Source organism: Malania oleifera, chromosome 1 (assembly GCF_029873635.1).
Source record: "Malania oleifera isolate guangnan ecotype guangnan chromosome 1, ASM2987363v1, whole genome shotgun sequence".
NCBI lineage: Eukaryota > Viridiplantae > Streptophyta > Magnoliopsida > Santalales > Ximeniaceae > Malania > Malania oleifera.
In genome coordinates, this window is record NC_080417.1 from 124677170 (window position 1) to 124701523 (window position 24354).

At 36.4% G+C, this 24354-nt stretch overlaps 1 protein-coding gene across 5 annotated transcripts in view; it reads left to right on the forward strand.

Moving 5' to 3' along the window:
* Positions 1-23241, forward strand: part of LOC131165853 (CAAX prenyl protease 2) — a 30626-nt gene extending 7385 nt beyond the window's left edge. Inside the window, exons 6-9 of one of the 5 annotated variants that reach the window (XR_009139672.1) lie at positions 2675-2737; positions 3194-3384; positions 13048-13207; positions 14160-14232. Coding sequence is in view for 4 of the 5 variants with exons in the window: in XM_058123977.1 (XP_057979960.1) it covers positions 2675-2737; positions 4348-4368; positions 14160-14237; positions 22713-22843 (293 nt within the window). In the remaining variant the exon portion in view is untranslated. Of the gene's footprint in view, positions 1-2674; positions 2738-3193; positions 3385-4342; positions 4369-13047; positions 13208-14159; positions 14238-22712 lie in introns of those variants that run through there. The other 4 variants (XM_058123977.1, XM_058123984.1, XM_058124001.1 and 1 more) reach the window with 4 other exon arrangements.
* The last annotated feature ends 1113 nt before the right edge of the window (positions 23242-24354 follow it).

Sequence of the window (24354 nt, forward strand, 5' to 3'; positions counted from 1 at the left end):
TTATTGTCAACACTTATTAAATTCAGCACTTTTTCTGAAAAGCACTTCTGCATAAGTGGTTCCAAACAATAAAGGTATGGAGAAGTTCTTTTAGCTTTGTCTCATTTGAGATGGAGATCAATACCTCCCTATTATTTTGGCATGATCTTTGATATGGAGAATCAATCCTTAAGGGTAATTACTGAACTTGTTTGACTTGGAAACGAATGAGGAGGTTTTGCTGATGTATTGTATTCAAATGTTCGATGTTATGGTCTATTGGAACCTGATTTTCATTATATATGCCTTTTTGGGCGAGGTAGTCGGCGAGGGGGATAAAGCTAATTGGTGTGTGGCTAAAATTGGTATCATTTGATGAAGTCTGTCTACGATATCCTTCTAACAAAGCACATGGTGTTAGGGCATGATTGTTTTCCTTGGAAAGTGATTGGGAAAGTTCCTTCAAAAGACTCTCTCACATGCTGCGTGTTTTTCTTTGGAAGCGTAGGACCATATTTTGACTTTGGACAACTTACAATTAGGGGGATGATTTTAGTGCATTAGTGATTTTTGTGCAAAAAAAATAAAATAAAAAATCAAGGAGTTGGCTAATTGTATCCTTCTTTGCTGGAAGTTTGTGGGAAACAACTAATGCAATGACTTGGATATGTTGGCTTTGTCCAACTCCATGATGGGTGATTCCTTTTGCTACTTTTACAACCTCCAGGAAAAAAGGAACAATAGAACTTTTGAAAAAATGGACAGATGGAACTTCCTATTCAAATTTGAAGAGTTTGTTGGATTAGATATAATTAGGTGCAGGAGTTGCTGATATGATGGCTGGGAATCACTTGTTGTGAACTAGAAGAATATCTGGAAATGCACTTGAAATTAAACCTAGATTGAGCTTCTATTATGATGAAACTATACTGGATAAAATTTTGTGGGAATTGACCTCTTCAAGGTCTTCATTTTCTATTCAGATTAGAATCTCCGAAGATCTGAAAAGGCTGTTGTGTGTTGGTCATCTTCAATACGGTTTAAGCTTTGCATTCGTAAGCATTCTTTTATACTAAGGTTGGATGTTCTAAATAGGTTACTAAGCTTGGACTGGGGGCAATAGCATCTCCTGCCTATGCTATTTGCTTAGAAGTCCCTGAAAGTAGAAGCCATCTTTTCGTTGGATGCATTGCTGCAAAAGAAGTTTATCATAAATTGATGCAGGAAGGATTGGCACAAGAGAAAGATGCAGGAAAGTAAGAGAAACCAATAGGAAAATAAATGGGAAATTAAGAAGGGAGAAAGTAAAAATGTAGACAAGACTCAATTGCGAATCAATTCTCAATCCACACACCCCTTTCCCAAAATGTTTTACAGAACAAGGCCTTTATATGGCCTTTTTTTCCTGAAACTAAACAAAAATAATTTGGGCAATAATAGCAAATCACTAAATGAGGAACAAACAATTTGGAAAATAATAGTGAACCCCTAAATGAGGAAACATAATTTGGGAAACAAAAGCAAATCCATAAATTAATGAAACACAATAGTAAATTCCTAAATGCTGAAATTTACATAATTAAATCAAAATAGCCGAAATCATGCCTATGCAAAGGGTGAAAACAAAGAGTCTCCAAATGCCTTAATCTTGTTCTATCCAACTTCTTGATGTTCCCTATCACAAATTCACTATATCACTTCAGTCCCCAAGGTTATTTTCTAGTTAGAATGAGGAGTTTAATTGGTTCTCCACCCTGGGTGAAGGCCCAGCAGGTACCATTTGCAAGTTGGCTTGGGTAGCCTCTGTTTATTATGCAAAGGATAGAGGTTTTGGTATTAGGAGGTTTGATAGGTTTCTTTGTTGATTGGATATTGTAAAGCTGTTTTAGCCTTTTCTTTGTATTTCCCTCTAGTGCTAATATATGTCTCTTAGTTTTTTCCCAAAAAAAAAAAAAATAGTTATGTGGGTAAACTTAGTTACTTTTTTTTTTTGGAAGGAGAAGTTTTATCTAATTGTAATGGCATCATGAATTTTGTTGATTGCCTCTTGTATATTTCTCTGTGTACTCTTGTTTGTGTTTCTTGCATGCCTTTTTTTACCTTAGTACTAATAGAGAACAATCCATGGTTTTGTGAACATTCCGCCTTTGGCAGGATACTGCAGTCTAAAAGTAGCCTCATTGTTAAATTGGCAACTAATGTGAGCAGTTAATATCATATAAATTTTTATTTTTCTTTGACACATGTGGTAAAATAACTATCCTTTTGATTGTGATGTGAATCCATTTCTAATGTCATGTGATTACCATCAATCACTATGTTAATTATTATTTATTCATATATACATGTCAAAAAATAGAATTATTATTATTTTTTCTTTCTTATTACTTGAATAAATTGGATATTTGGGTACATACTATTATGTCAATTACAGAATTAATCAGGATCTTGGGGGCTGCTCAACAATTACTTTTTTGTGCTTCAATATTCGATATAAAATTCAAGGTCCCAATTTATTTTTTCAGATCAATTATGCAGCTAGTATGGGGTGCCAGTATAATATTTGGATGTCCTTGTACTGCTTCTAGAAATGTAGTTTTTTGTTTAAATCCTTTATGCAAACATTTATCCTCATTTATGAAGAAATTGTATGCCAATTCCCTTTTGTTCAATATATTATATTTGTGTTTCTCAGGTCTCCAGCTTGGCTACACTGTCATATTTGGCTCATATGCGTCTTTTCTTTTCATTCGAACAGGTGGGTTGCGCTTTAATAAATAGTATAGTCATGGGGTAAACTTCATGCTATAATTTTTTTGGGATAAATTGCAGAAACCTCCCTCAAGGTATTTGATATTGGCGTTTTCATCCCTTGAATTTTCAAAAAGTGCACTTAGCTGACTTCTTCTATGTGCTCAAATTTTTCCATTAGGAGCGTTAATGAAAAGCTGATAATATCCTTTGTTGCTCAGGTCTTAGTTCAAATATTGAAAGCATTTTATTCTGTCATAGGACCTTTTTTTTTTTTTAATAGTATGCCCTTTTGAGTAGTAGCCAAAAGCTGCCTCAGGTGCACCTACAAGGGCTGCATGCATGAAGGTGTAGTGAGGCACACATGGGCAAGAGGTGCAGTGAGGCACACATGGGCAAGGGGTGCAGTGAGGCACACCGAGAGAATTCTGATTTTACCCCTTTTTTTACTTTTTTTTTAAAGAAAACAGATCACTTTTGAGCCCTAGCATGAGAGAGCCTTCGAACCAGAGCCCCTTTGGAACCAGCATGAGAGGAAGAGCGCCGCAGAGGCCTTCGTTGAGCATGAGAGAGCCTTCGTTGAGGTCAAGATGATTCTTCATTGAGTGTGAGAAAGCCACTGAGCCTTTGATAGCTCTCTGCATCTTTGTTGAGGTAAGTTTTCTTCTTCTTTGAAACTTGGTCTCCAGTCTTGAGTCTCTTGACCACAAGTTTACAACAAATACTATGTTCGAGTTCTCTGCTCACTTCTTTTTCTTCTTCTTCATCTTCGTCTTCTTCTTCTTCTAACCTCTATCTCCGTATTATCCACTAGGTCGAACTCAAAGTGCTGAGCTATCAGCCAACAAGGTTGTGGAATTGCAAGTTCACAACTGCTTTCTTCTTCCCACGGTCTTAAATTTCCAAGAAATTGTCAAAATTTCCGTCGAAATTTCCGGTTTCTGTCACCCTCAAAATCGAAATGGCACTTGATTTCCATCTTGCATAATTTTTGTCGAAATTTCAAAGAATCATTCGAAATTTATCGAAATCTCAAAATTTTAGCGAAACTTGTCGAAATTTGAACTATGCAATGAAATTTCCCCGGGATGCAAATGAGAGATTTAGTAGTGAAGTGAAATTTCTCTCTTAATTTATTTTATTTATTTTTATTGAAACAAAAGATTATAACAATTGCTTTTGAAATTATATGAGAAGGTAAATTTACCACAACATTTTATTTAACCATTCATGTCTAAATTATCATTATTTGTATAATAAATAATATTTAAATGATTTATGAATTTCATTTGTATTAACTGATTCACTAAATATGTTTAATGGATATTATCTTACAAATATCTTTGGTGCACATATTATATTACAACTTCTCCACCTCATACACAACATAGATGTATTTACTTGTAATATATTAGTCCTAAAACTTACATTATCATGTCCGTTAATCATTTCTAAAGCTTTATAAAAGAATTCCATGCTTGACTACTTATTTCCATTATTTTTCAAATCGAAATCAAAATTGACATTGAAATTGAAATTTCTGAACTTTTGGAGCTTCAAAATTTGAGTCGAAATCGAAATTTAAGACCTTGCTTCTTCCTTTGTCTTTCAGAACAGGTTTCAGAGCAAGACCAGCAGGTAAGCTAATGTTTTCTTCTTCTTCTTCTTCTTCTCTCTTTCTTCTTCTTGCCAATTGTCATCTACTTTTTTCTTTTTTATTTTTGTTTTCTTTCTGCCAATTGCCATGCGTGATTGGGGACAGAGGGAGCTGGAGCTCATTCCTTAGAGCAGATTGCTCTCGGCCAAAGTATATCTGGACTCTAGAGTCTGGATTTATCTGCTGTTTTTATATTTTTATTTTTTTTTGGGAAATAGTATATATTTCTCTAAATTTTTTTATGCTTATTTTTGGAATAGTATACACTTTCCTTGCATTTAGGGTAAGAAAGTTTAAAACTTTAAGCGGATTCCAAAGGCTTTGCAAAGAAGGATCCTGCATGGAAGTTGGAAGATCAGAAAAATAGAAATAAAATAATGACTTGCAATTTTTGTGGTAGAGTAATGAAAGGAGGAATATTCTGGGTAAAACAACATATTTTTGAGGAATTCTGAGATGTAAAAGAATGCCCACCTCATGTCCATGAGAAGATTAGGGAGTATATGTTGAAGAAAGTAGCAGAGAAGGTGGAAAATGAGTTATTGCCTAGCTTTCATGACATAGATCATTATGTTGAAGTTGAAGAGGATTAAGTTCAGGAAATTGATTCTTGCGGTAAGAGTGTTTAATGGTGAAAGCCAAAGTTCCTAGCATGTCAATAGCAGGTCACCTCATCCCACCTTGAAGAAATCAAAACAAAAGGGGCCTATAGATTTGTTTTAACTTCATCTCCAAAGAAAGCGGTTTAAGCTAAGAAAGAAGGGAAGAAGAAGCAAACATCAATAATGAGGCGTGCAAGAAAGAATTAAGACAAAAGGCAGTAGCAGGTTTTGCTAGGTGGATGTATGATGTTAGAATACCATTTAATGTTATACGTTTGGTGAGCTTTGCAGCGGCACTTGTTCGGCAATATGGTCCTGGAATAAATCCGCTTAACTATCATTAAGGAGGTAGCTGGTAAAAGAGCACGTAGTATTGTTTTGATGTCAACTTTTTTGGAATACCATTGTTTATGCTCTTAAATTGACAGGTTCACTTATGAATAGGGCTAAAGAAGCCGTAGCTAAGGCTTTTGGTTGGTTGGGAAAAGAAACATGCAATGGGATATATTTAAGAAACTATGAATAGGGCTAAAGAAGCCGTAGCTAAGGCTTTTGGTGAGAGGGAGTATAAACAAGGAAGCATTTGAAATCATTGACTTGAGGTGGGGATGCCAAATTCATCAACCTTTGCATGCAGCTGCACATTTGTTAAACTTGGAATTTTATTATCCAAACCCCCACATTTTGCAAGATGAAGAAATCATTGTGCTTTTATTAAATAAATTTCAAATGAATACCAACTAACTAACTAGCTAAAATAATTTTAAAGAGAGGTAGTAAAATGCATGTAAGACTAAGTTACTAAGTATAATATAAAATCAAAGTAGGTAAAGCCACTTGACCCGATGCTTTTATCCTCCTTTGTCTCACTGCCATATCAATTCTGAAGAGGCCACTAGCGATAGTGTGATTTTCCAACTCATTTGAAACTTTATCTTGCAATTCAGTGGTTGGCACTAACCTTGCAATGCATTTGTACAAACCCAACATGATTTCTCCATCTTGCGAAATGTGGGGGTTTGAATAATAAAATTTCGGATTCAAGAAGTGCGCAGCTGCATGCAAATGATGATGAAGTTGGCCTCCCCACCTTGTGTTAATAATTTAAATGCCTCCTTGAATTTATACTCCCTCTCACTGAAAGCCTTAGCTATGGATTCCTTAGTCCTATCCATAGCTTCGTAAATATATCCCAATGCAGGTTTCTTTTCCCCATCAACCAAACAGAGTACATGGACAAGTGGCCATGACAATTTAAGAGCATAAACAATGGTACTCCAAAAGGTAGGCATCAAAACAATACTAGCTGTTCTTTTGCCAACTACCTCCTTTGTCCATTTACTAATATTCCAATCCTCAGAAGTAGGCATCTTCCTCAAGTTGTTCTTCAGAAGGTGTATTGAACAAGGAGTGATGAAGACCGTTCCAACTACCGCAGGCCTTAGTAACTCTTTTCCTCCTATGAATTGCCTCATCAAGTTCACCACACCAACATGGTTATAAATATAACCATTCAAAAATATTGCCCTTTTCAAAGTTGTATGAATTGTAGGAATTTTCCCAATATCCTCCAATATCAAATCGAGGCAATGGGTAGTACATAGGGTCCAATATAAATGCGGCCTCTTTGCTTCAAACAATCTCCCTTATCTAAAATCAATGAGTAGAGCCATTAAAATATTAAAATAAGGTAATAGACAATATTTACATTATAGAATAGCACACAGTGTCCAATATAAATGTGGCCTCTTTGATTTTCAAATGTGCATTCTTCCATGCAGGATCTTTCTTTGTAGAGGCTTCAGAATCCATTTAAAGTTTTAAACCTTGTTACCCTAAATGCAAGGAAAGTGTACGCTGTATTTCAAAAATAAACATAAATAAATTTTGACAAATGTATAATGTATTCCAAAAAATACAGCTAATAAAACCTGACTCTGGAGTTTGGATATACTTTGGCCAAGAGCAACCTGCTCTGAAGAATGAGCTCTAGCGCCCTCTGCCCCTTCATCACTCATGGTACAAAGAAAATAAACCAAAAGAAAAAAAAAAAAGACAGAGATGACAATTGACAAGAAGAAGAAAGAGAGAAGAAGAATAAGAAACACCTGCTTGCTTGCTGGTCCTACTGTGAAACTTGGTATGAGAGACAGAGGAAGAAGAAAGCAATTGCAAGCTTGCAATTTTAGAACCTTCTTGGCTGATATTTCAGCATTTTGCATTTGACCTAGTGGAGAATCTGAAGATAGAGATTAGAAGAACAAACTTTCACGAACCTAGAACAAAGAATGTGATTTAAAGAAAAATAAAAGGGATCCAAATTATATTTTTAAACAATTAACAAGAAAAAGTGGGAAAAAATAGAAAAAAAAAAAAAGATTACATATTGAGTTGGCGAGCATTGCTCTGGAGAAATTGTTGTGCTTGGAATATCTAGGCCCTAGGGAGAAGAGTGGTGGTGAACTGGTGGGAAAAAGTAGCTGTTGCAAGCTTTGTTCCATGAGACCACTGAGTTCATTGGCAGGTCTTCCATAATTTCAAAGATCTTTGGTAGGAAAGGCAGACGATCTGTGCAGGCTTGCCATTGACTGCGGCGGCATCAAGCTCTTACAACTATGATCCCCCCAGCAAGCGACAGTGTCTCTTCTTCCTTGACTTAAGTACTCCTTCCATGACTGATTCCTACACTTGAGCAGTCAAGTTCCACCAGTTTGAGAGGCCAGTAGACATGGCCGCACCTGAGGGAGGGGTCAACTTCCACCATCTCCGACTGGAAAACCTTCAATAATGTTGGCACTCCCCACCTTTCTCCTATTCTCCTGATCTTCTCTTCACAACCTCCACCCCTCCCCCATTTTTGGGTTTTTCTCATTTTTTGAGTTCCAAACACATCTAAGCCTAGAGGGGACTGGAAACTCCGTCAGTCATTGGTGATATTGAAGCTGATAATTGACACTGTGTTTTTGTTTATGGGAGAAGAAGTTGAGGCAACTTTAATGATGTCTCAAGGAGAAAGACTTTGCCCCAGGGGGGGGGGGGGATTGCCCTTCCATGTAGGGAACGAGACCTCCCAATCAGAAATTGCCACATGTTAGCTGTGCAGCCCATATAGTGGAAGAGAGTGAACTTAAATAGGAATGGATGAACTGAGGGTATTTGATTAAAAAAATTTTAAACCTTGTCTTAATCTCTCATAGTCTTCCTTGCTCCCCCTCATCTCCCCTTCTCTCTTCTACTTTGTTACCTTTCCTCATACCTATTGATGGCAATCATAATTCGACCATTAGCAGCTGCACCAGGTTCTCCCTCCTCTTTGAAGAAAAAGTGAGCTAATACCTTGTGGAGCTGGTGTCTTGCTGATTCAAATGGGTTAAATCGGGGAGTTGTGCAAGACGTAATGGGCTGTAAAAGAGAGAATCAAAGTAGATTTCATTAGAAGTATCTAAGCTCGCTTTGTGACGGTGCAAAATGATGTGTCAAGCATTATGCTTGCTTGTGACTGTTTGTCTTGTATACATGGGATGGGTAACCATCATGTTAATAGTAGTTTAGGTTTTTTTCTTTGAGTCGGTATGCCTTAGTCAAAAAATGGGTGTATGACTCTTCAGACATTTTAATGTTTCCTAATGCTAGAGCTAGAATAATATAGAAACCTCTTTAGGGGAGGGTGATTGTTCATTAGTCATTGTAAAACTCACTACCTTTCATAAACTTGCTTAGTGTTTAGCCTACTTGTCTCACTTGCTAAACACATGTTGCTTACGAAGGTGTGAATAATGAATTGTGTTGCTTTACAGTTTACCACATAACTCGTATTTACATACATGCTCTTTTCCTGCTTCCGCTTAACTTTGTATTCGATGGTTATGAATTTGTTCATGTGGTGTGATTGTGGTGTACTTTTGGTTGACTAGTAAAGTTAGCGTGCTATAACTAGTGTTGCATGGCCTTTCACAAGCTGTGAAGTGTTTGGCCTGTGAAACAATGTCTTTGGCTGCATCATAGGTTGGCGAGCCTTGTGAACTGCCATTAGAGGATTCACAAGGATTGTTCCTCTATTCAACACTGTTAGTTCCTCCATTCTCTCTCTTTTACTATGTGGGCTCCATAGCTGACATGGCAATATCTAATTTGGAGGGTGGTCCCATTTCCTACATGGAAGGCTGGCACCCCCCAAGTCTGTCTCTTTGACTGTAGTGGTAGCTTCTTTTGAAGTGACTTGGTGTTCTGTACTTGTGTTATTATCCAAGAGCATATGCATGGTGGTGCGCCTAGGGCCTATAAGTTTTTTATCATTTTAAAAGTATTTTGTCCATGACACCATGATGTTAAAAGTGGAACCACTTTTTTAGTGGTCAATTAATGGCAGATGTCTCTGGTCTCCATAGTCTTAATCGTAATTTCTGGTAATTTTGAATTAAAAATAAATAAATTGACGTGCACCAATCAAATATCCCACTTGGGTTTTAAGAAGATCTTTAAATGTGAAGAGTCCACAAATCTCCACCAATAGCTCATAATTATTTTAATTTGGCAAGTTTGTTTTTTAAAAAATTAGAAATTGTATATATAATAAATTAAAAAGAATGAGGTAAACATGTCTTTGTCAGTTATTTCTTTTCATTTTGAATTTTCCAATCTTTAATTTTTGGAAACAAGTGAAACATACGAACACACATAAATGCTTTTTAGGCTAATTGAAGATATTCATTATTCACTTGTAAATATTTGCTAGTAATAAAGTTAGAGAAGTGTTAGTTTTTTGGATTATGATTTAGTAGATGGTAAATATGTTTCACTTACAATATCTTGTGCATAAAAGGCATGCACACAAATGCATGGTTTTGATGCTTGAGAAATCTGAAATTGAATGTTGTGAGTTGTGGGTAATGTGAGTCATGAACTGTATAAAACTAAATTTAAATTCTTATTAAGTTTAAAGTATATGTGAATATCCAAAAAATCAAGGAAATGCTTGAATTTGGTAGCTTATTAATGATCATAGGGTTCAAAACACACATTTGAATTCCCCTTTTTCCCCTGAGAAATGACCCTATGAGTAATAACCCTCTTTGTTACTTTGGTTTGATACAAGAACATGTGCCTGTGCATGGCACAGATAACAACAACAACAATAACAAAAACAAGCCTTAGTCCCACTAAGTGGGGTCGGCTATATGAATCTTTTTCCCCTAATTTATGCGATCATGGACCATTTCTTTTGATAGATTCAAGGATATTAAATCCTTACTCATCATCTCCTCCCAAGTTATTTTAAGTCTACCCCTACTCCTTCTACTGCCCCCCACAGTAACTAAGTCACTCTTCCTCATAGGTGCACTATCTGGCCTACGTTGCAAGTGTCCATACCATCCGAGTCATCCCTCCCTTATCTTATCTTCTATAGGAGCTACACCTAACTTACCACGAATATTTTCATTCCTTAATTTATCTTTCAATGTTATACCACTCATCCATCTAAGCATTCTCATGGATATTATGTTTCTTCATTGCCCAACATTCCGATCCATATAGCATAGCTAGTCTTATAGCTGTCCTATAAAATTTTCCTTTCAATTTTAAGGGTATTCTACGATCACAGGGTATTCTACGATCACATAGCACACTTGAAGCACTTCTCCATTTTACCCAACCTGCTTTAATTCTATGCATTACATCGTCTTCAATTTCTCCTTCAGCTTGCATAATAGATCCAAGGTATCGAAATCTACAAGTGTTATTAATTTCTTCTTCATCAAGTTTAACTTTGTCTCCAATATTCCTCCTATCATTACTAAAATTACATTTCATATATTTTGTTTTATTTCTATTTATCCTAAAGCCTCTAGATTCCAAAGTTTCTCCCCATAATTCTAACTCAGCCTTTACTCTATTCCTAGTTTTGTCAATTAATACAATATCATCTGCAAACAACATATACCATGGAACCTCCTTTTGAATACTCCTAGTCAATTGGTCTATCACTAAAGCCAAAAAGATAAGGACTCAAAGCAGGTCCTTGATGTACACCTATGGTAATTGAAAATTCTCTAGTTTTTCCATCTATAGTCCTTACACTAATCATTACTCCATCGTACATATCCTTAATGACATCGGTATACCTACAACATACACCCTTTTTGTCCTAAAACCCACCATAGAACTTCCCTAGGCATCCTATCATATGCTTTCTCAAGGTCAATAAATATCATATGCAAGTCCCTCTTCTTTTCCCTAAATTTTTCCATTAAATTTCTTAAAAGATAAGTAGCTTTTGTGGTGGATCTCCCAGGCATAAAACCAAATTGATTTTCTGAGATCTTCGTTTCTAATCTTAATCTTTGTTCAACTACTCTTTCCCTTAGTTTCATCGTATGACTTATGAGTTTAATTCCACGATAGTTATTACAATTTTGAATATCTCCTTTATTTTTGTATAGAGGTATTAAAGTGTTTTTCCTCCATTCATCTGGCATTTTCTTAGTTTCTACAATTGTATTAAATAAATTAGTTAACCATATAATTTCGTTATCACCCAAGCATTTCCAAACTTCAATTGGTATATTATATGGTCCCATAGCTTTCCCATTTTTCATTTTTTTAGTGCAAACTTAACTTTGTTAATTCTAATTTTGCGAATAAATCTTATATTTTTAGTCTTTTTTTCATTTGACATTTTTAAGTTTAAGCCTTCTATTTGGTTTTCATTGAACAACTTACTAAAGTAACTTCGCCATCTTTCTTTAATATCTTTGTCCTTACCAAGACAATATCATTCTCACTTTTTATACAGTTTACATTTCCTAAGTCCTTGCTCTTCCTTTCTCTAGCTTTAGCAAGTTTAAATATATCTTTTTCCCCTTCTTTTGTACCTAATTTATCATACAAACTATTAAAAGATCTATATTTAGCTTTACTAATGGCCATTTTTGCATCTTTTCTTGCCTCCTTATATTTTTCAAAGTTATCTCTGTTTCTACATTTTTGCCACGTTTTATACCAAATTCCTTTTGTCTTTATGATTTTTTTTACATCTTTATCCCACCACCAACTCTCTTTGCTCTTCGAAAATCTTCCCCTTGATTCACCTAAAATCTTTTTTGCTATCTTTTTAATAGAGCTAGCTAATCTATTCCAAAGAGTATTTGTATCTATCCCATCCTCTATGGTTCAATCCCCAACTTTGATCATTTTATCTTTAAATTTTATTATATTTTCTCCTTTTAGGTTCCACCATTTAGTTCTCCTATACTAGTTTATTTTATCATTTTTCTTCCATTTTTTAATACATATATCTAACACTAAGACTCTATGTTGTGTGGTTAGGCTTTCACCTGGAATAACTTTACAATCCTTGCATGATAAACGATCTACCCTCCTAGTTTAAAAAAAAAAAATCTATTTGACTTCTATTTTGTCCACTTTTAAAGGTTATTAAGTGTTCTTCTCTCTTCTTAAAGTAAGTATTCATTATACTAAAATCATATGACATAGCAAAGTCTAAGATCATCTCCCCAGACTCATTTTTGTCTCCATATCCATCTCCTCTATGGATCCTCTCATAATTTTTATTATCTCTTCCAACGTGTCCATTCAGATCTCCTCCTATAAATATTTTCTCAGTCCTTGGTATGCCTTGTATAATACTATCCATATCTTCCCAAAATTATCTCTTAAGATTTTCTGCTAAGCCAACATAAGGAGCATAAGCACTAATGATATTTATTATCGCTTGTCCTAATACCATCTTGATTTTTATAATTCTATCCCTTACTCTAGTTATATCCACAATGCTATCTTTTAAGTTTTTGTCTATAATAATGCCTACTCCATTCTTATGTTTTTCTTTTCCAGTGTACCCAAGTTTAAATCCTGATTTATCGATTTCTCTAGCTTTCTCCCCCGCCCACTTAGTTTCTTGAAGGCAAATTATATTAATTCTTCTTCTAATCATTGTATCCACAATTTCCATGCTTTTACCCGCAAGTGTCTCTATATTCCAAGTTGCTAATCTAATCCTAGTTTCCTGAACTAACGTTTTTACTTGCCCACGTCCAGAATGATGCAGGAACCTTCGCATATTTTACACCGTACCCAGGCGCCGACACGGCGTGTTGCTTTAGGGCGACGACCTAGCCCACCCTCGCCCACTTTTCACTACACCCGAGTGGTTCAAGTGCAACGCGTCGCTCTTAGGGGACGCCACGGCAAATATTCGGTAAGGATTCATATCATTATGATTTAACAAATTTTACGCTGGCTGTCAGATATTGTACCATAAACCTGAAGAGAGCTTTTTGCATTTTTTCCTTCCCCCCCCCCCCCCCTCTGTTACGTTGCTAGTATCTAAGGGGTAGAAAGGGGTAGTTGCATTGATTTAACTTAGGTTTCGTAGGCACTCAACTATTTCTTCATCTCATGGAATCAAAATGAGTTATCGTTTAAGGAACACTTAATGGCCTGTTTAGTTGTGGGCAAGAGCTTTTATTTTCCATTTCTAATTTTCAAATAAATTACGAAAATGCCACTTTAAAAGATGTTTTCCAAGTTTTTTTATAGAAATGCTTGGAAATTGGAAAATAAGGTGGCAAATTTGTAATTTTTTTGGAAAATTGAAAATAGAAAATGAAAAAGCCTCTTTTTTTTTTGTTTTTAAAATTTTTACGACAGAACAGTTCCAAGTTCCTGTTCACTGGTCTGAAATTACAAAATTTGTTTTGTGAATTGTTGGAATTACTGTCATAGCACTAGCCATTTAACCCAGATGCAGTAGAAAAGGTAATGAATTAGTGTGTTTGGAAGCAAGGTAAGAGGAAAGTTGCTTTTGATGGCCACTTGAATTATTCTAATTGTGTATTATGAATAAGATGAGGGCCCCTATGTCTGTGCAATCACACTGTGTTCAGATACTCACGAGGATGTCTTGGTTTTCATTTCACCTGGACTTCAATCAGTTATCAGTGTATCTTATTTTATATAGATGACGATGCACTATGATATAGTTCCTTGCCTTTAGAAGTAACATGTTTTCCATTGTGTTGTTTTTATGGTTTTGTTTTGTGTTTTCAAGCATAATGGAATGGTTTATTCTGTTGTATGAAGGGCTTGTTCTTTCGTTGTTTACTTGATTTTTCATTATTTTGTGATCATGATACATTTACGTCTTGCAGGACATCTTCTTGCTCCAGTGGTTGCTCATATATTTTGCAATATGATGGGACTGCCTGTGTTGTTTTCACGGAGAAATGGTATGTTAATATATTTTCCTATATCGCCTGGCTATTTGTTATCCCTATACAGAAGTGCATAGCTTACACAAAAAACTGAACCATTGACTTTGAGAACATCTTGATTGAATGGAAAAGCTTTAACTTTTGAAGTAAACAAAATCCATTATATGTTCCTTATTTTTGTGTTTTTGTTTGTCTGTGCGTTGGTTATATTTCTAAATTTGTACGTTTTATTTTTTATCAGCAAAAGAAATTTATTGAAAGGGCATCAAGGGAATGCCAACCCGGGGTACTGACTAACCACCCTATAGGGTGTGACAGATAAAAAATTACGTTGTATTCATTCACTACCTGCCCAATATGCCAGTTGGTAACTGCAGTAATCCACTTCTTTTGACTGATCTGAAGCGGTGCGATTGATTTTTTAAACACTATCCTATTCCTTTCTTTCTAAGTGCACCGAAAAATTGCGAGAGGGATGAAAGACAATGCCTTCCTATTCTCCTTGGTTGCTCAAATCCCTTTTCAGGCTCAGGTCTCCCCTCCCACAGAGCTGGCAATAGCCCACTGTTGTCCGATCAAGGTCAATGCCATATTCCGTATGCTCCTGGTCCAGGGACAATGAAGGAGGATGTGCTCAACTGATTCTGCATCAGCCATGCATAGAAAAACACTTGTTGGCAATGGTGAGCCCCCTTCTCTGCAATAGCCTACTGTTGTTCGATTAAGGTCAAAGCCATATTCCATAGGTTCCTGGTCCAGGGACAATGAAGGAGGATGTGCCCAACTGATTTTGCATTGGCCATGCATAGAAAACACCTGTTGCCAACAGTCAGCCCCCTTCTCTGCAAGTTGTTTAGGGTTAAGATCTTTCCATGTGCTGCCTCCTAGGCAAGAAAAGCAACCTCTGTTGGGGTAGCTGTCTTCCAAATCCGAGTCCAAGGGGAGCTACTGCAATTTGATTCCAAAGGAAAGAGTTTCCTGTGGAAGGATCTAATGGTGAAGACCCCTTTCTTATCTAGGGTCCATACTAGATGATTGAAAATGCTTTGGTGTTGGAAGCTGTAAAGATTTCTGTCAAAATTGATGAGCAGACGGAGTTCCCAATCTGTGACGTTTCTAAAGAAGGGATATTCCAGAAGACCCCCTGATGTGAAATTTGAAGGTGATGACTGATGAGGGCCTCTTTATCACAAGCCAAGTTGTAAATGGCTGGAAATAAGACGAGCCTCTTCGTTGCACCATACATCATGCCAAAAGTAAATCTTGCCCCCATTGCACACTTGAAGTCTAATAAGAGGGAAAAAGTCATTCCAGCCCATCCTGATGAATTTCTGCATCCCTACACCGTATTCCCTGCTGAAGGAGATCTTTCTCTATCATGAACCTCCACAACCATTTCCCAAGAAGGGTTTTATTGAAAGTGTGGAGGGACTTCAATTCCAAACCTCCTGAACAAATAGGTTGTTTCACCATGCCCCATTTGACAAGGTGGAATTTGGATTCCGCCCCCAAGCTCCTCCAAAGGAACCTCCTTAGAACTTATTTAGGTCTCTTGGCAATAGAAGTCGGTAGTGGAAGGAGGGACATGAAATAGATGGGGAGGTTTGCCTAGGTGCTTCTAATAAGAGTGAGTCTTCCGCCTTTTAACAAAAGGTTCCTTTTCCATCCAATTAATCCTTTTACGAACTTCTCAATAATAGGGTCGCACACTCCTTCGTCTTTGATTTTTGGTTCCAAGAGGGAGCCCAAGGTAATTGATAGGGATGGGAGGGAAAGTTTCCATTTTATAACCCAGAAGACCAGCAAGGAAAGGCCCTCCTAATCTACCCTTAATTGGGATAACTTCATTTTTTCCAAGATTTACTTTCAAGCTCAAGACTACCTCAAACCTTACTAAAATGCATCGCAAATTGAGAATGTAGGGAGGGTCACCCTCAAACAAAATGATGGTATCATTCGCGAGCAAGAGACGTGACAATTCCATGGACCTCCCAAACTCCCATTCCTGCCTACTCTGAGACCTTTAAAAATCCCTCCATCGGTAGCTTTCTTCAGCATGAGGCTCAACAACTCCATTACCACTATGAACAAGAAAGGGGACAAGGGGTCCCCTTGTCTCAATCCTCTAGTGGAGTGAAAAAAATTAGATGAGCAGCCACTTATGAGCATTAAGAAGGTTGGAGTATTGATGCATTAGGTGATCCAACTACACCAGCATCCCTCAACGCCCATTTTCCTAGAAGTTATAAAAGGAAGTTTTCGGGTGATGTGGTCAAAGGCTTTCTTCATTCGAGCTTGCACACCACACCACTTTTTCCTTAATTCCAACCGCAACTTCATTAGCAATAAGAGACGCATCTAGGAATTATTCATAATGTATTTACATAAAAGAAAAACTGGTGGCTGTTAATCATTTGAGAGAGAAAAAGAGTGTTGTGGTAGATATGGAAAATAAAAAAATGGATTTGTGTTTGCTTGATTGCTGAGTTGGAGGAGAGGAATGTGTTGAGGCTCTGATTCTATGTTGGTTACTGCTTTACCTAAAAGCTTAAGTTGTTACTTTACTATTAGATACTGCTACCCTTTTAGAAACTTAAATAAACACTTCATATTTTGCAAAAATAACCACATAACTATCCATAGAACTTGCCGAACTACCTGCCATGTGTCACCGCCGGAGGGCCTTCCATGTGCCATGTGAGAGTGCTTTGAGCAAGTTTTTTGCTCTGATTTCTTCTAGAATGCCCCAAATACACCCATACATCATAATTTGGAGGTATTGGTCATGTGTTTTGGCAAAAAATTGAGGCTTTTTCGATTGTTCATCGTAGTGGTTGTTTGATATTGTTAGGGCTGCATGCTAGTTTCTTGGGGATGTGTATTGGCTTCTTGGTGCTGTGGTAGTCTTGTGCTAGTTGATTCGTGGCCTATTCATGGTGGTCACCTTGTTGTTGTTCCAGTTGTTTTGACTTAACTTTGTTATCATTGGTTTAAGTTTGTGTTTGATGGCATGGTGTCCTTTAATCCCAAAAGTGTGTTTCCTTCATCATTGCCACAAATAACAACCAAGAAGCTGGATGGAAGGAATTATGTACAGTGGTCTAAGGCTGTCAGGATCCATTTGATGAGCCTACATCAATTAGTGTACTTGTTTCAATCTGAGCCTAGCAATGACAAAAGAAAAGAAGTGTGGTTTCAAGAAGATGCATTGATTGTATCCTTACTAGGGCTGTGCAATTGGCAGGTACAGTGAAAAATTTTGGTCAACCATTTTCCTTGATTGAACCAAATCAAATAAAAGGGTATAACCGAACCCTCACCGGATCAAATTTTATTTTGGTTAACTGAACTTAACCAAAATTGTGATGCATTTCAAATTATATATATTTATTTATATAACATAAATGAATATATTATATTTATATGCAGCATAAATATATAAATATTTATTTTATATATATTTATAAATTATATATGAACGGATATTTTCAATCGATTAATTTAGTTAACTAAAAATAAATAAAAATTCTCTTAAACAAAGCTGATCGCTAAACACTGAAATTTAAAAAAAAAAAAAAAAAAAAAACTAAATTGAGAGAGAAATTCAAATCTTAACTGAACTGATATAACCAAACCTCTTTGGTTTGGTCATTGAATTCGATTTTCACTGAAGAATGCTCAGCCCTAGTCCTCACTATGGAATTTAATGGAACCTCTAGTTGCATGGATGTCCATGCATGTGGATGTGTGTAAGGAGTATTGGGATTATGTGATTTATGTTATGCTCTTGTATTCCACTTACATTGGTATATATACAATCTATCTTTGGAGTTCTTTAATTACAATAGGGATATAGGAAAGCCATAGGGTACTTTGTGTAGGTGAAGTGTATCCATGAGGAGCTTAACATCGTGGAACCCATAACCTTTGATTTTCGTGAGATGCAAAAGAAAAGGGAGCATATGACAATTCTTCAGGTTTTGGTCGGTTTGAAACCCGAGTTTGAGGCAATCTAGTCCCAAATTCTTCATAGTGCAGAGTTGCCATCCTTTGCCAATGTTTATTCTTGTGTACTTCGTGCTTCTTCCAACACACGTTCCCGCAGTCCTTGCATCTAGTGTTTCAACCCTTGGTTTTGAGAGGATTGCTTTCGCTACACAAGGTGTTTTCAGTTTCCAACCAAGCATTTGCAAAAGTTCTTGAGGTGGTTCAAGTGGCCATGGTGGAAGAGATGGACGAGGTAGAGGCTCTCCTTTTAAGTGCACTAATTGTGGACAAAGATGTCATACTATTGAGTAGTGTTGGGATATCCATGGAAAATTTCCTCGTGTTGCAAATGTAGCCATTACAAATTGCACACTTTTGGGCCCAAGCAGGGGGGCAACATACTGTATCTATGTCAGAGAATCCAAATTCTAGCAGCACCAAGCATTCTAGCGAGCTTATCTTCCTATTGCATCTTTTGTTCGGACAGGTAACCCCACAACTGGCCTATCATCTAGTACTTCTTGTCCTAGACCTTGGGTTATAGATTCAATTGCCATTGATCATATCACTGGTATACCTTATTTCTTCTCTACTCTCAAGTATCTTGAAAACTTCCCTCATGTTATTCTTGTTGATGTGTCCACCATCTTTAAGGGAACAGGGATTGTAAATCCCACTTTATTTCTCTTCTTCCAATTTTGTTTATTCCCAAGTTCCCTTTCAATCTTATATTAGTTAGTAATATCTCTAGATCCATGAATTGTTTAGTGACATTCTTCCATGATTCTATGGTTATTCAGGATTTGAGGACAAGGAAGATGATTGTTGGAGGGCGTGAAGCTAGGGGAGTTTACCACTTTAAGCCGGTATCTCCTTCTACCGTATGCATTGCTACTGCTACACCACTCCAAATCCATTGTTGCCTTAGTCATTGGTTGTTGGAAAAAATTAAAACTACTAGTTCCTTCTTTGAATCATGTATCTAGTGTTGAGTGTGAGTCTTGTTAGTTGTGAAAGCATCATCATATTCCTTTTATCTACTAATATTACTCGGTTTGATATTGTTCATCAATCCCACACTCTACAAAATGGGGCTGTAGAGAAGAAAAATAGACATATCCTTGAAGTCACTCATACCTTACTTTATCAAATGCATGTTCCTAAAGTATTTTTGAGTCATTTTGTACTCGCTATTTGTTACCTTATCAATAGGATGCCATCCTCTATTCTTGGTGGTAAAATATCGTACTCCGTTCTCTTCCTTAATGCTCTGATGTTCTCTTTACCTCCTCATATATTTGGGTGTGTCCTTTGTTCATCAACTAACTGTCGGGGTGGATAAGTTGGACCCTCGTGCTATAAGATGTCTCTTTCTCAGCTGTTCGTGTACTCAAAATGGTTATCGTTATCACAATCTTAATTTGGATCATTTTTTTGTAATTGCCAATGTTACCTTCTTTGAGTCTACGGCATACTATTTTCAATTATTGAGTGCTTCTAACCTCAATGAGTCTCTTCCTCTGATAAATCTTCTAGATTCTAGTTTGTTTTCTTTACCCAATCGTCCACCTATGTCTCCATGTGGTTTGAGTCCTTCTTATTGTCTTTGATTGTTCTAATTTGAAGGTGTATTCACCATAGCGGTTCTAGGGAAGAGAGACCCTTGTAGCTTGTAATACTGTGCCTTTGGTTTCCTCATCTAATGACTATATTCCCATGACATTGATTCTCCCATTACTATTAGAAAAGGTAAATGCATGTGTATACAACATCCCATCTCTAACATTGTTTGCTATGACCTTTTATCACACTCTTATTATTGTTTGTCACTACTCTATCCTCTGTTGCTCTTCCTAAATTTGTTTCTAAAGCCTTAGCCCACTTTGGGTAGAAATGAGTGTGTTACAAGAAAATGATGCTTGGGAATTTGCATGTCTTCCTTCCGATAAATTTGTGGTTGATTTTTGCTAAGTATCTACTGTGAAAGTGTACCCTAATGGTTCTGTGGCTCATATGATGACACATCTTATTGTTGAGTGATATACTTTGGCATATGGTTTGGACTACTTCGATACATGCTTTCGAGTCACCAAACTAACCTTAGTATGTCTATTCATCTCCTTAGACACTACTTGTCATTGGCCTCTACATTAGTTAGATGTGAAGAATGTCTTCTTGAATGGTGATCTTGAGGAGGAGGTCTTTATAGAGCAACCACTAGGTTTGTTTCTGAGGGAGAGTTGAGCTTAGTGTGTTGGCTGAAGAAGACATTATATGGCTTAAAACAGTCTCCTAGAGCATGGTTTGGTTGATTTAGTGCTATAGTACTTCAGTTTGACCTTTGACAATGTGCAGTAGATAACTCTGTGCGTCTATGTTTTATTGTCATACTCCATCTAGTAGGATTTTTCTTATTGTGTATGTGGATGAGATTGTGATTATTGGCGGTGATGATCAAGGTATTGAGGGCCTAAAACACTTTCTGCAGACTAAGTTCTAGACCAAAGGTTTGGGAGCATTGAGGTACTTTTCTTAGGTATAAAAATATCCAAATCTTGTAAGAAAACCGTTTTTTCATAGAGGAAGTATGTTCTTGATCTTTTGTATGAGACTGGGCTATTGGGATCCAAACCGATTGTTACACTCATGGATCCTAGCAGGAAGTCAGTGGTAGATATGGGTGATTTGTTGCCTAATCCAGGATGGTACCGAAAGGTTTGTTAGAAAGTTTGAATCACTCTCAATCACTCTTATATTCGCATCCTGTGATATCTCAAAGGTGCATGTGGGAGAGATCTCTTATATCGAGATTAGGATCATACATATATTAAGGCCATGGCTCACACTACCTGTGAACTGTTTGGTTGAAAAACATGTTGGAAGAACTGGATTTTCACATTCTCAATCTATGGAATTGATATGTGATAATCAAGCTGTTCTTCAGATTGCTTCCCATCTGGTTTTCAATGAGTGAATGAAACACATTGAAGTTGATTGCCACTTTGTTTAGGAGAAATTTGTACAAAATCTCATAGCAACCAATTATGTGAAGTCTAATGTGCAGCTTGCTAACTTGTTTACTAAAGCTTTGGGGGGTGTTCGTGTTAAATTCATTTGTAGCAAGCGTGGAGCATATGATATCTATGCTCCAGTTTAAGGGGGAGTGTTAGTGGTTATTTTGGTCTTTTAGCATCGTTAGTGTGTTAGTATTATGTTATTGCGAGTTAGTAAGGGTGTTATGGTTATTGATACATACTTAACATATATTATAAACTGAGGGAAATACCTATCATTGTGATTAGGTCTTCCAATTCACCAAATGCCTCAGCAGAATGTTTTAATCTTATGATGGTGTTGGTTTGGACATTGGACTTGCTAATGAGTTTTAAACTGTTCTATTTTACATCTCAACAGTCAGAAGCATTGGGAATTTAGGAGAGGAACCGGGAGAATAGAATCCAAATTGATGAGGTTTCAGTGTTTTACATGTTGCTTTGGTTGAAGGATATTCTTGGACAAAAGAGTGTAGCATGTGATCAGAATAAGCAAATAGATTCTAGAGGACTTAACTCATGTTTGGAGCATCTACAATATAGTTGGACCTCCTATAACCTTTTCTAGGTAAAAAATTGTCAAGTTTAGTGGGGTTTTATTCTCACCTTAGAGCATGATGGAACTTAAGTGCTGAATCTGTGACATAAAATCCTTTTACCCGTCTAATTTTGGGCACATACTTGTGTAACCAGGAGCATAGAATCCAAATTGATGAGGTTTCAGTGTTATACATGTTGCTTTGGTTGAAGGATATTCTTGGACAAAGAGTAGCATGTGATCAGAATAAACAAATAGATTCTAGAGCAGAATAAACAAATAGATTCTAGAGGACTAACTCATGTTTGGAGCATCTACAATCTAGTTTGACCTCCTATAAGCTTTTCTAGGTAAAAAATTATCATGTTTAGTGGGGTTTTATTCTCACGTTAGAGCATGATGGAATTTAAGTGCTGAAGCTGTAACATAAAATCCTCTTACCCGTCTAATTTTGGGCACATATTTTCACTTGTGTAACCAGGATAATAGAATCCAAATTGATGAGGTTTCAGTGTTGTATGTGTTGCTTTGGTTGAATGATATTCTTGGACAGAGTGTAGCATGTGATCAGAACAAGCAAATAGATTCTAGAGGATTTAACTTGTGTTTGGAGCATCTACACTATAGTTGGACCTCTCATGTTAAGTGGGGTTTTGTTCTCTCTTTAGAGCATGATGGAACTTTAGTGCTGAAGCTGTAACATAAAATCATTTTACCTGTCTAATTTTATGGCACGTATTTTTACTTGTGTTATGATGATCTGTGTACTTCATTACCTTGGTAGATAATCCTTATATTTGCCTATTCAGGGAATTTTATCATATTATTGCATTTAAACTGCTAACCTCATGATTGTTTCTTTAGAAGAGTTCCCTGTGGAAAATCTGATTTATGTGCTGATTGCTGTTTCAGGAATAATAGTTGTGGCATTTGTGGCTGGGATGGTTGGTTTTCTGTGGCTTCTATTTCCAGTTACTTCTCCAAATTTGTATAATGCTAGAACAGACAATTGCAGGTGTTGGCCTGGGCATTGTCTGCACTAAACCCTTTGATTATTTCAGTGGGGTTAGAGGTTGTCATAATGAAAAACTTGAAGAAACAGAAAAGGCAGCAAAAGAGAAGGGAAGGAAACAAAATTGTTGTCAGTTTTCCAGCACCTGACTAATCATGTTTAAGAATGAGCAGCCTGATGACTTCAAGGGTTAGTGTTGAGCATTCGTGCACGGAGCAATTCTCAGCATTTCTCAGGCCTTTCGGCGCATGTCCCATTTTTGTTTACCTCCTTTACAAAGTATTTTCTCTGGTGAAAGTCAAGTGACTCAGGATATCTTGACCTGTAATTTGCACATGAACTGATTATAGACAGCATCTTGTATTCTTGTGTGCAGAGCAAATGCAGGGGTGGTGAAGTTATATTAATCATGATTCTGTTTTGAGTGTACCCTCACTTCTTTATTGGGTGTATTTTGATGTGGATTGAGCTTAAAGAAGTATTTCAAAAGCCTTAATTTTGGGAAGCTCATGTTTAATTTTGTAAACTTAACCCCAAATTTATTTTAAAATCCTTTTTTTTTGAAAAAAATAAAAATAAATAGTTATGTCATTCTTCTGATGATATTTTCAGAACTGAACAAATAGTAGGACTAGCACTTATCCCGTGTCATAAAAAGATTAGAAGAGGGTAAGGAGAGGAAGAAATTGATTTTACAAATGATCGGTTAAATTTGTCACGGGCGAAATTCCTATTTTCAATTTATGGGTTGCCTAACCCTAAAGATGATGGTGAAAAAAAAAATAAAAATTATACATATATTTGGATATTTCTGTACTATTAGGAAGCACAATTAGTGGGGTTTTTTTAGGAAATGGTAAAATCTTTGGCGCAAGAAGATAGGTTAAAAAGATTAAAAAAGAAGGTGGAGCTATCTCTGAATACTCATCCTGACTAGTTGTAAGCAGCCCTAGGACTATGGAGCCTAGCTCCATGGAACAATAGGCTATTGCTGAATTTTCATTCACACCATAAGTTTATAGAAAGATTCAATCCAGAAAGAGGAATAAAGATGGAAGATAAGCTTAAGCAACAAATAGAAATTTCAAGGTGTTGGTCAGTATATTCTCCTCACATCTTGTCTCATACATTCAAGGCTCCTGCAGAATGTACGTTGTATCTTGACATACAGTTTTATGAGCTTACATATAGAGATGGAATCTCCAAGTCTCACCTTAATTAGCTCCATAGAGTTTGATTTTGAATGTGGTCTTATGAAGAGAGAGTCTTTCCCAACCTATGAACTTATCTCAAGAGAAAGTCTACTCAAAACAATAAATATGATCTCTTCATTTTTGGGGTTAAAAAATATTTTGTATAAAAAGAATTTCAAATCAAAGAGAACATCCAAGAATTTTCCATCTCTTTAATTATATCTAGTTATACAATTTTTCGACAGCATCAACAAAAGAATCTTTGCCTTCAGAATATCCCAATTAAAATAACAAAAACCTTCCCAATGCATTCATTAAACAAAAAAACTAATTTGAAAAACAAGCACAT